Raw genomic sequence first — 13,018 nt, forward strand, 5'->3', positions numbered from 1 at the left:
TGATGCTAGCCTAGTTTTCTCCTGTGAATATATGGGCCTCAAGTGTCCAGTTTCAGTCAAAAACCATTGGCAAGGAGGTGCACCACTGATGCTTTCAAGACCTTTAAAAATTCCAACATAATGGCCCAATCCAGTCTGCAGTAGGATCCTTCTTTTGGCTACCCTTGGGCTGTGGATCAGGTCCCTTTCAGATTACTTTTTGGTTGACCAAGCTCCTACCGCTCCTTGCCACCCATTTTGTTGGGGCTCGTGCAGAATCAGGCCCTGTTGTGATTGGCAGCGTATACCTGATATAATGAAAATGTGGAAATACTTCTTTGTGGTGTTATGTTTTATCTGTGTATATATATGTGTGTGTATGTGTGTATATATATATATATATATAACATCAACCAGCTTCAAGAGTTGTTTGCTCTTGCAGCAGCTGCCAAGGCTGGTCTGCAGTGCTGCAATTCTTTTCTAAAAGTTGGGGAAGCCAATTTCTAAAGCCCCAATAAAAGCCTACCTTAGGCTAATCTAGTTTTTATGCATTTTAAAATATGTACAAATATTGTAAATCAAATAAGGTTTATATGTACCCAAAATCAGCCACGAAGTACTTTAAATAGAAAGCCCGTCTCTTGTACGTGCCCAAATATTTACAGTGTGTCTTGAATGAGGCATTAGATACCCCGCTCAGTCCTGCCAAATTATTTAATGATCTTTTTCACTTATTAAGCTAAATGTCTAATCTACTGAAACCTTAAAAACATGGCCAAGGCCTGGACACTGGCAGCCAAACACATCACAGGGCGCTTGTTAGAAATTACCATTGCTTTGTTGAGATAGCCAGCAACATCCCACTGACCTGCAGGGTTGAAAGAAGAAAGATTTAGTGGGGAAAAACACCACAACCACCTCCATCAAAACCAAACATTAAAAAAAAAAAAAAATACCCTCATGGTGTTTAATTTAGTGCAAAGGTGAAGGCTGGGCTGGGAAGATGAGAGCTGCATGGGTGGGTCACTGCAGAAATGCCTCTTCCCCTCCTGTTCCCTCAGATTTTCTGATGGGTGGCCGGTGAAAGCTTTTCCCTTCTTTTATTTTTTTTTTTTTTCCCCCATTAAACCTGCACAAGCATTAACTTTTCAAAGACTGCAGGATTCAAACTGCTGAACCCAACACAGAGCCCCCCTCCCCCCCCCTTTTTTTTTTCTGCCTTTGATTTTATGCACATTTCAAGCTGGGGAGAGTGCATAGGGATTTTGCAAGGGTTTTTGTTTAGGCTTGGTGGTGGGGTTTTAGCTTTCATGGTGCCAGCCTTCCCAGGGTTATCACCTATTAATTGCCTCTTAATAAAGGTGCTGACCAAAGAAAGGAATATTTTTTTCCTCCGCGCTAGATGTCCAAACTTGATTGGTTTTATTAAATGGAAAGACAAATAAATTTAAACCCTGCACTGAAATACCTTAGCACAGGACACCAGCGGTTAGAGGTCACCAAGTCACTTGGACTTCCTCCCAGCAAAAGCAACATCAATTTTTAATGTCCAGCCCCACGGCATCCTGCGGTGCCTCACACAATCCGTTAGTGTCCACACCTGCTCTGTGCTGCTCGGGGCAGGGCTGAGCCCGTTTGGATGGGGCAGGATCAGTCCCCAAGAGATTTCGATTATGCTCATGGTTTGGAGCCCTGTTTGATCTCCTACAGCATAGTTAGAGCAAAGCATGTGGTTGGGATTTCCTTGTTTTGTTATTAAAGCAAAAAGTCCCCTTTAGATAAGGAGAAAACCCTTTCCTTCACCTTGTGGAGTGTGTTACAACTCAGAAGGTAATCTTGGCTCCATTTACCTTTATTGCATTGGAATAAACAAATCCCTTTGTGCTTTATCCCTGTGCTTTAGTTTCCTCTGTCTGTGAGAGGGGGATAACAGCACTTCTCTGGTTGCAGTCCTATGAGGATGTGCAGGTATTGCCTCCATGCCTCAGGGTATGGTCCACAGGCTGCCGTGTGGTTTATCAGCGTGGAGGTACCAGTATTAAGCAGGATGCAAAGCCCTTCTACAGCGTTACTAAAGCTTTTGCAGTCAGTCTGTACACGGAGGTGAGCCATAGCCACGGACAGAAGGGCCAAATAGGACCATGTTTGGAGAAGAGTCACCATGTCCAGAATCAGTAATTTTTTTGCCTACCGTGTACGTTTATTGCTCACTGCAGTGCAAGTCACCTTTCGTTACCGTTTTCTGAAATGTACCTCTTGTATTCTCGGTAGTTTTGTGCCATGGGTAGGGGGGTGGGAAGTGGTGGAGGTTGAAAACTTGGCACCTTTATGGGGCTCAGCCGTTGGGTTTTGTAGCTGCACATCCCTGCAGCCAGGGATGCAGAGCTTGAGTTTCCTGTTAGAACACTGGACTGGAGAGGCAGATGGGGCAGGAGGGCTGATGAGGCCATCTTCATGGTGTGACCCCATGCTGCTCGCCTTCCATTTCCAAGGGTGGGTGGGCTGTAGCCCCACTTCTGGATAGCTTTGCCGCTGGCAGGTCTCCTAGTGTGAATAATGTCTCTGTGGTGTTTTGCTGAGGGATCCCAAACATCTCTCTCTGTGTTTAATTTTCTTTCTTCTTCCAGACTTCTTTCTGTAGTGTTTTTCTGCAAAACCCATTCTCTGGCTGCCTTTTGGCATCACTACAGGCGTCTCTGTGCTGGAACCACCTTGCCAAAAAAAAAATGTGGGTGGTGACCCAGTCACTTAGAGAACCCATCCTCCAAGAAGTAACCTGGTGGAAGAAGAACCATCTTGAGCACAATTTACCATTCGCCATGGGCAGGGGTCTTCTTTGCCTTGGGTAATTACTGCTGAAAGAGCAGCCTCTCACCCAGCCCTCAAAATCAAAGGCATGTTATGTCTTCTAAGTAATATCCGTTCAGCTATGGAGAGTATGTTTATGTTTCTCATGTTTAAAAAGAAAAAAAAAAGGGGGGGGGGGGGGGCGGGGGGGCAAAGGAAAAAAAAAAAGGGAATCTGAGGTTACTGTTTTGCTGGAAAAATGTCAAGACTTGATTGGCAATATCCCGCTAAACCACAAGTTTGTAGGAGAGAAAACAAAACCATTGGATTTTCTAAACTATGCCTATGCACGCTTAAAAAAATGTATACCATATAGGTCAGTTATGCTCTTATTATAGCTGTGGCAAGAGTACATATAATTGAAACGCGGAAATACTACCCCATGCTGTTCAATGAATGAAGGGAAAACAAATCTTTATTATTCCTGGGTTCACATAATATATAGGAACACTATTGTCTGTCTTTTTTTTTTTTCTTTTTTTTTTTTTTTTTTTTAAGCCAGTTTTAGCTTTCAGATGTATTTTATTGTCTGTGGGAACATGTGTTTTACAGACCTGTCATGTGAAAGCTATTAACAAGAGGAACTGGAGAAATAACAATAAGCCACGTAACCGTGGCATGTCTACTCCCCGAGTTCAACAGTTACGCCGCTGCTTCAAGTGCATGTGAAATTGGATCGTGCCAAGCGACATTAGCTCCTCTCCTGCAATTTTTCATTGGGAAACTTAAGGATTTTTTAAGTGGCCTATTAATATCAGATTGCTGGCATCAGAGGCACATTTTGGGGCCAAGCTGGCTAGGCATCAAAACGGTTAAAGAGTGGAATGAAGATCAACTGGATTCACACGAGATGTCCGATTTTATTTACCAAATCTGAGCTGGGCAGGTGGTTCTGAAACTTTTCCTTGCTGGTTCACACACGTGGTGGAAACCATCCTGCTTTGCCAAGCACCGCGGGGCCCAGTGCTTGCAATTAACCCCTTTGCAGTGTTTTCAGAGAGGAGCTGAAAGGGGTCCTGAGCGGTGGCCCTGGCTGTTCTTGGGTACCTGAGAGGCTTCAAGTCTGTGTGTGGTTGTCCCGGCTCACCGATGATGGCGATTTTCCTTTTTCTTAAGACTAACAAACCCCCTAATAATCCTGGATTAGGCAAGCCTATTAACGTATAGGAAAAGGAGCCAAAAGGGATTGCGCAAAGTGAAATACAGAACGTGGTTCACGTGGAGAAGGGGAACATTATTTTGATGGTACTTTTTAACAGCCTGGATGGTAACTTTGGTAATCGCATCTAGCAGATCCCGAGGACTACAAACGTACCGTGGAGAAATTTAGGTTAAACCCAACAGCACTTCATTTTTATTTTATTTTTTTTATTTTTTATATTTATTTTAGAAGGAAAAACCCTCTGATGTCTAAGAGTGCTAGCTGTGTAAACAAGCTCACAGATACCTAAGCAAGTTAGTGGTCGACAAATATTCCCTAGTGCTTTCTGTAGGATCTGGGCGTGAGACCTGTTGTCTTGGCCCAAGGACAGCTTGAACCGCGGTGCATTTGTTTTCCCCTTACCTGGGTTTCGCTCTGCAAGTGGGAGGAGGGTTTCCTGTACCTTGTGGTTTGTGATTTACTCTGAACATGGGTTTCAGGGAATTTGGGGCTTGTTTTGGTGGGGACGTACTGCTCCTCTTGGTGTTGGGCTCCGTAGCAAAGGTAGATGGGGAAACTGAGGGTGCCCTGCCCAAGGTACCATCGTGGCTGGGAAATACCCCGGGGCTCTCGTAGGATTGAGGCAATGCTGTGTTTCTCTAAAGACTTGGAAGAATATGGTTACAGCTGTGCGGCGATTTCGAGGTGTCCCTTCCGTACTGCGTGCCCTAAGCCGTCACCCTGTGTTTCTGAGCAGATCTGCTCCATGCTTGATGCGAAGGTCCAGACGAGCTGTGCAGATGCAGGTCTCCTGCATGGAAAGTTCACAAACAGCATTTTGAAACAGGTTTTGTGTGGCTTTAAGGTGATCGAAAGCAAACAGGCTCTGGTGGGAATTCAGCAGCTCGTGTAGGTGGGCTGGCTGGATGTGTGCACCGCTTGCCCTGGCGAGGATGGGTCAGGGGTGGGTATCCCACAGCTGCTCAAAGCACATCGTCTTATGGCAGTAGGTACAAACATACGTATACCCTGTAAATACAGAGAGGGGGGAGTCAAGGAAGGCTTCAAAAGCTTAAAAGTAATGGGGATGGAGTGTAGCTGGGCTGCCCGAGTCGGAGCAGCCGTGCTGATACTCGATCCTGCAGTGTTTGTTTGCACAGCTCTGGGCTGCCCTGCCGTGGGGCGCTCGGCACAGCATCGGGCCCTCCCAGGAGAGAAGCGCCAGATTCATTTTCATGGCTTTTTGCAGAGGGATTGCTTTAGGGGTCCGTTCCTGTAAGTTAATATTTGCAATGCACAAGGCTTAACTGAAACCAGGCAGTGCAGACATCTGATAACCATAACAGAGGAGATGCTTTTTCCCCGCAAGAGCGACTTGGAAAAACAAATCCCAATGCTACTCCCTTTAGAAAGATAGCAATATAGAAAGAAAAGCACCGGGGACCGGTGCTGCGTGGTTTGCAAGGGGGTTTCTACTGGGTCTTGGGTTTTTTGGTTTGTTTTTTTGGTGAGCTGCTTGTGTTTGCCTGTATTGCTGATGCGTTTGGTTATTGTCTCCCCTCCTTTCCAGCGGGGTTGCCCTTCCTCATCATTGAAACGAGCACAATCCAGCCCTACCAGCGGGGCTTCTACTGCGATGACGACAGCATCAGGTACCCGCTGAAGACGATGGAGACTATCAATGATGCAGTGCTGTGTGCTGCGGGCATCCTCATCGCTATCCTCGCTGTAAGTACCACCTCCGAACCCCCCCTCTCCTGTCCCTTGGGTATCCTGGGTGGCTTTTTGTCACTGTTTTGTCACTGTTCCATTGGTGTGGGGGTTTAACACACTCTTGCCAGTATGTCCACGCTATCTACTGAGGTGCACATCTTCTCTGTGATTATTTGACTTCTGCGTAATGTGGAGCAGTAAACATTTGCAAATGAAAGCTTGTAATGGGAGGAATGAGATTACTCCTGAAGCCCATAAACAGGCCCAAAGCTGTCTGGGCAAGTCTGTGAGCTCCACAAGAGTTTTTTCACCCTCCAGTAAGAGTTCAGGGTAGAAGCAAAAAGACTTGGAGTGTCAGTAAGGACTTGGCATGGTTTGTCCCTATTCAAATAACTCTTGGTATTTGCCTATTTCATAAGGTTTAAAAAAAAAAGAAAAAGAAAAAAAAAAAAAAAAAGAAAGGATACATCTTTTCAGCTAACCAGTGCCTGGAAAAATTTCACAGGTTAGTATTAGATTTTTAAGAGATTGTATATTACAGCCGTTTTAGAAAGACAATTAAAACCTTCCATGGGGAGCATATTCCCAGAGTCCTCACTCTAAAAAGTAGTTAATGCACCACCTTCCCAATGCCGCCTTGTTTCTCTTTTCCTGCCAGCTTTCCTAGAGCTGTGGTAGGAAACGATTGCACGGTGAGAGCTTTAAATGTCAGCCAAAACCCTAAATTCAGCCCATGGAGCTGAGCCTCCTTATGCCAGCATGTATTTGGTGCTGGGGCAGGAGGCAAGAGCTGTCTCCTGGTTGTTGGTTAAATGCTTCCAGCTGAAGATGAAATTCCCCTATGAAAAGTACCTACGATTTCCTTCTCACCTGCTGCCAGCACAGCTCAGGTGCTTTCCCAGAGATGCTGCCTTCCTCTTGGTCCTTCAGCTGGGAGGGATGGAGATGGAGAGGTCAGGAATGCTTGTTCCCCTCCTAGCTTTCATCTTTGCTCATAGGAGCAATGGTGTGGGCAGTAGGTGTTCTGGCATGGCATGTGCCTGCTTTGGTAGTACCCCGTCCTCAGCCTTGCTGCTTCGTGCTGTGAGCATCTTCATCGTTTCCTGATCTCTCCATCGTTTCCTGACCACATACACTCACTTAGCAAAGTAGGTTCCCATAACTGCCTTGTGCCTGTGCCCCCTCCCTCCTCAAAACAAGCCTGAAAGGTGCCAGACCCCCAGTTTTGTAAACGCAGCCGAGTTTTACCCTGCAGGTGAATTACCCCCAAGTGTGGAAAAGCCATAAAAACGAAATGAAAAAGCCTCTCATTTTCGCATTACTGCCTGAGCTATCGGCACGCCGGCTCCATGCAGAGTGTGCTTCTGATCAGTAATGAGGCAGTGGCAAATATGGGAGTTGGAACAGAAACTGGAAACATAATCAGCTGCCTATGTGATCCATCAAATTTCTACCACGAAATAGCAGGTCAATTAAAAGAGAAAGAAAATCCCCAAAGAATTAGATGTTTCTGCCCTGGTTTCACTGTGCCCACAACAAATGTAACTTAATAAGGTAAATTCAAAAGCTAAGTTATTTGCTGTTGAGTGATACAAATGGCTAACGAGGAATTGAAGCAACAGATTTCTTTGCTATGGCAGCATGCGTGGAAAATTCAAGTCAGCCTGACCTCTTTTTTCAGATGTAACCCAGATACCAGAATTACTGTAGCATAATAGGAATTCCTTCCAAATCCACAAAGCACTGACTCCGCTCCTTTCGCTCACAACGTTGCCTTCGGAAGGCAGGACAGTGGTTATGAGGACTTCCAGGAGCTGGCGTTCAGGATGGAGCAGCCAAAATTTCACACCCTTGCGTTACGTGGCGTCACAGGCAGTCTAGCCCAGGGTAAAAGGTCCAGGTCATGTTTTAAATGGCTTGAGGACACCCAGAGTGCTCGTTAGGTAAACAGCAGAGGCAAAGATCTTTGCTTCGATCAGGATGTGAGAGGATATGCATTTCGTTCTAATACCTATATATTTACTGGCTTCAGGCAAATTTCCGTGTAGATGACCCTGGAGAGGCTCGTGCCCCTGGGATGCGGGCTCTTCATCTCTCCTGGCTGCTGCTCGTGCTGGAAGGTGGTTAATTTGATTGGCACAGCAGCATGTTGACGGTCCCTGGGATGGCTCTGGGAAGGTGACATTTCCTCTTGCTGAGCCTCGTACGGTACCGCTGCCATGGTGCCCCGGCCCTCACACCTGACAGCTCTTGAAATCCTATGAAAAATATCTAAGAAAATTAATTTCCTAGGTGATCTGAGTTACACAGCTGGATTAGCTGGTAGTTTTACTGTTGAAGGTGATATGCTTCAACGTGATTAGACACAGGGAACATTACACCAGAGACGCGAGTGATTAGAAAAGCTCTAAAAGTAATTACAGGTTAATTGGATTGCTAGTGATATCTTATAATAATGATAAAACGGGCACGGCAACCAAAAGTCTGCTAAAGGCATTCACGGACAGAAAATTTGGTTACTGGCTCCTCTCTAGTGACCGTCTTAAATGTGTGTGACAGTCCCCCGTGAGCTGTGCCCATCACGTCGGCGCGGCATATGTCCCGTGCAGATGGCTCAGCAGAAATGCAAGGCGTAAGAAGAGCTTAGTATCTTTAAGACTTGTTTTCTTTTCAGTATGTCCTTTCAGTTCGTGCACATCTGTGCTGCATTAGTTTTTCACCGTCCTGCTTTATCTGGGACGGCACTGCCAAAAAAACAAGTTTGCCCAATTTTTAGCTTCTCATTAAGGTTGAGCCATGGGTTTAACTAAGCGGGGAGGGTTCGTAGCTGCCCAGCAGCATGCTAGCGGGGGAATGAAGTCTCCAATTTACAATCTGCTACATGTGTGCAATTACCCAGACCACCAACGGTGAGAGAAAAATATTAATCCCCAGACTTTTGTTGGTCCCTCTTTAAAACGGTCACATGCCTTTCCCAGGCCAAGAGCCTCAGGTTTACGTGGATCTGTTTGTGAGTTGGGAGTAATGGCACATCTGCCAGTATCAGATGTCATCCTTAATTTCTCTTGTCTCCCCTCGGCAAAAGTCGTGAGTTCTGGAGCTGTTAGCTCCCCTCCATGTGAGCCCAGGCTCCCGGGAGGCTGCAGGCAGCGGCCGTGCCCATGTGCAGGAGCCTCCACGTCCACCCAGGACAACCTCCCCCTGCAGTCCTCATACCAGCAGATGTCCTGGCGAGGGGTCCGAACCGGAGATAAACCGTGGTCTTTGGAGTCTGTGAGGATTAAAATGATGCTGGAGCTGGTGAGCTGCAGCTCCCCAGACAACTCTTGATCACGACCAGATTTCTAAGAGTAAATCTCAGCGGTGACACGTAAACCCAGAACGCTGGTGCAGCCATGCAAAACATTTCTGTGCGTGGCAGCAGAGTGCTCTAACTTGGCCTTTATTTTTTAATTATTATAGTTGTATCTCTCTTTGATAAATCCTGCTTAGCAGCAATTTCAGCTGCCTTAGGTCAACCTTTGCTTTTCCAAGCCATGCTACAAGTGAGTTCAAACAATGATACAGCTTCATCTCCTCTTAGTCTAATTGCCATACTTTTCCAGTTTATTAGTTTCCAAAGGTTGTGCCAAGCTTTTAAAAAAGGTAGGCAGGGGAGCCTTGTCTCCTGCACGCCGCTGGCAGGCTGCCATGCCGGGAGGAATATTGCTGGCTGCTCCAGAAAGGGATTAACATGAAGGCATTTTTCCTGACAGTTAATTTTACATATCACGGTCCTCGTGACTAGAGAGGGGCAGGGATAAGGGGGCAGCCAACAACAAAAAAAAAAAATCGGCCTCGATTTATTACTCGGGTATAAAAACATTTAAAGTAATGAATAAAATCCTAAAGCTGTAAATCTGGAGCTCAAAACCTAGGTGTGTAACGTGATGGAGAACAATTTAAGCCTTTGCTTTTTTGGAAGAGGTGAGACATTTGGACTTCATTTCACAGCCTGATTTTCATTAACCTGCCTTTTGAGAGCCGGGATTGTGAGAAGTCAGGTCTTCTGCTCCCTGACAGTGATTTATGGCGATATTGTCAAACCCCAGCACCCCGACACAAGAAAAATGTGATGTGCTGCCATGCAATTGCAAGACCCCTTGAAACGCCCAGAAATGGCTGGTGTTTACACAGGCTTTGAGTGGCAGCAAGTTTTGGGCCAGAATCTGAGAAGTTTGGGGCTTTCTGAGTCTTTTGCTGTTGTGCTCATGGTTTTCAGGGAGGAAGATAAGCAGGTAGTTATTTTTTTTTCCCTCCAAAATGATTTTGATGAGAGGGTAGGGGATCTGGCCTCTCCTTCCCAAACACACACTGATTCTTTATCTGGTTTATATTGCTTTTTTCCCCTGCTGTACTGGTATGGATCTGGGCTACTATTTCACTTCTGTAAAGACGTGCCAACGTGCTAAACCAAAATCTAGCGTTGTTTGTGTTGGTTGTTTTTTGGGGTTTTTTTGTTCATTGAATTTTTCCATAAAGAACATTTCAAGCGCTGCAATCTCTTCTTGAGAGGGCAGAGAAGGAGGATGGAGAGATGCTGGGCTATGGCTCTCCTTCCTTGCTGTGGGAGCAGATTGCTGGTTTGAGATGCTCAGAGCTGAGAGCTGTCTCAGCCCTGCATCTGCTGCAGGTTTTCCACAGCATTTTGCCTACTCTCTAACCTCTCTGTTGTCTTCCCCCCCCCAGATTATAACGGGAGAGCTCTACCGCATCCACTACCTGAAGGAGAAATCACACTCCTTTATCCAGAACCCCTACGTGGCGGCTCTTTACAAGCAGGTGGGCTGCTTCGTTTTCGGCTGCGCCATCAGCCAGTCCTTCACAGACATTGCCAAAGTGTCCGTCGGGCGCTTGCGGCCGCATTTCCTGGAGGTTTGCGATTTGGATTTTTCCACCATCAACTGCGCTAAGGGAGTTTACATCCAGAACTACACCTGCAGGGGAAACGACAGCAAGGTCCAGGAAGCCAGGTGAGAGTCTGCGGCATCAAAGCGATGGGTTACCACCACCAAAATGGCACCTCATGTGAAATATCTCAGGGGGTTCTCTGCCAGCAATAGATGACTCAAAACGCTGCTTGCTCTGCAAAGGCTGTAACTGGCTGCCAGTGACTGGCAGTTTCCCTTAGGAATCGCAGCGCTTGGCTGAATAGTATTTCTTTTCCTTTCTCTTTACTCCTCCACTATTGTTTCCCCGTGTGGTTGCTCAATGTGGGAATTCACCACGGGAGCTGAGCTGATGGTGAGCGGCTCGAGCTGACCCATGCGGCGGGGCAGAGGGCTCGGAGGAGGACGAGGAGGCTCCGTGCAGGCAGGGCTGCCAGCGCCTCCCCTTCGGGCTCCGTATCAAATCCATCAGATGCTCGAGTCTGACATTTCCAGGGGCACATTTCACACGCTGCAATTAAGCAACCAGAGAAGTTGCTCACTTCTTATTTCTTTATGGTTTCCTGGTTATTTGAGGCGAGAGGATGAGTTATCAGGCTATCCTGGAAATCACTGCTGTCCCACAAGTAGACCAGGAAGGGACGAACAATGCAAGCATCCTGTCCATCCCTGTGCGCTTTTTTTTTTTTTTTTTTTTTTGCTGGGTGGATAAATGGGGGTTTTGTAAGCCAAAAGACTGGGGGTTGTGGGTCCCTCCGCTTTGGCATCCCTCTTAGTAGCAGCAGGCAAAGTCACCATATCACGTGTAAAATTATAATACCAAAGGTTATAGTGACTGGTTCTTAGCACCTGCTTTGTTTTGCAGGAAATCCTTCTTCTCCGGGCACGCGTCCTTCTCCCTCTACACCATGCTGTATTTGGTGGTGAGTAGCCTCAACCTTGCTTGAGATTGACATGATTTACCCACTGTCCCCCTTTCCCAAGGCACTCACCCCTGTTCAGTGGCAATAGCAGCACGATGAGCATCAGCGATAGAGGGTTGGTTGAAAAAAGAGCCTGAACAAGCTGCTGGTGGAAAGCTCCACTCTCAGCCCCTCTGGTGTTATTTGGGATGGAGACTCCTGGGGTGATAGTTTTGCTGCACGGCTTTGGGATGTAGCCAAGGCCGCAATTAAATCTGAATCCAAATAAATCTGTGGATGACCTGGGCAATTTCATTCACCCCACATTGTGGTTTCTGCTGAGGAGAGTTTGGGGTGAGCCAAAACGCTGCACCAGCGGAAAGGGGACGATGTGCCGTCGTGGCTCTGTCGGGGGGCGAAGGCTGGTTCCCAACTGTGCCAGCAAAGCAGGTGGAGCAACCTCTGCCTGCCTGGATCCGGAGCAGAGGACTGGGACTTGTTTTTCTTTGTCAGTGAGAAATGGCTCTACCCTTCCTGCGCTGGGCTGGGGCCGGGGCGGCTGCCAAGGTGCTTCCTGCCGGGGCTGCGGGAGGCTCGCTGCCCGCACCGCCCGGGGCTGCACCCGCGCACGGCCGGGGCTGTCTGGGCACTGATTTCTGTCTGGGTTTATTTATTAATTTTTTTTAAAAAAATTACTTATTTGTTTTAAAAAATCAGGAAAAAGGTTTTTGGATTCCTTTCAAGATTTGTGCTTCCCCCATCTCCTGTAAGCTCAGACCAGCAAGCAAAGAAACAGCATGACACCGATAAAAATGTTAAACACGAGCTTTATCTGCGAACATTGCTTCCCCCCCCCGCCCCCCCACCCGCCGGTCCTTTTGCTCTACCCTCTCAAAAGATAAGTGACCGCTGCTCCCTCCTGCCTTTTCAGCCCTGGATTCCCCCTCCCTGTGAGCATTTTCTGTAATTGAATTACTAAGCTTACTAGGCTGTTGGGGGCGGTGTATTAAATTGTTTTCTCGCTTTCCCCCTTACTTTATTTTGTTCTTGGAAAACATCTGAATTTCTTCAGTAAGCGTTTTGGCCGTTTCCTCCCAGCTGTGTTACAGTGCAGAGCTGCCCTGGTGATGCTTTGCAGGAGGCTCAGGCCTCCATCACTGCCGTCACAAAACTTTCCGAGCTGAGTTTGGAAACCATTGCTCACACTGGCATTTATTTATTTCCGAGGGGGTCTGTGGCCAGTCAGATAAGTCAGCACCAAGATGCTTCTGAGTCTGGCATCCAGAAACAGCGAGGACTGCCAGTCTCTATTAAGTCAGTGGTGGTTTCTCTCCAAGAATTGGGTTGTCCCTCCAGGATTTATTTTTTAGGAGATGCTGCTCCTTGGCCTTTTTGCAAGTTGAGTCCAGTGCTTTCCCTTTTGCACGCGATCATGCCCTGCAGCATCCTTCAGGGTGGGGGGGAGGACCCGGGGGGCTGTGCGTGGCTGGACAAGCACTCACCCCCTG

General features: G+C 47.1%; 1 protein-coding gene across 2 annotated transcripts in view; it reads left to right on the forward strand.

The window, feature by feature from the left end:
- Nucleotides 1-13,018, forward strand: part of PLPP3 (phospholipid phosphatase 3) — a 45,984-nt gene that overhangs the window by 19,366 nt on the left and 13,600 nt on the right. For both annotated transcript variants that reach the window (XM_056356071.1, XM_056356072.1), the window contains exons 2-4: nt 5,538-5,695; nt 10,409-10,692; nt 11,474-11,531. In XM_056356071.1, the coding sequence (XP_056212046.1) occupies nt 5,538-5,695; nt 10,409-10,692; nt 11,474-11,531 (500 nt within the window). The remainder of the gene's footprint in view (nt 1-5,537; nt 5,696-10,408; nt 10,693-11,473; nt 11,532-13,018) is intronic.

Source organism: Falco biarmicus, chromosome 11 (genome assembly GCF_023638135.1).
Source record: "Falco biarmicus isolate bFalBia1 chromosome 11, bFalBia1.pri, whole genome shotgun sequence".
NCBI classification, from domain to species: Eukaryota; Metazoa; Chordata; class Aves; order Falconiformes; family Falconidae; genus Falco; species Falco biarmicus.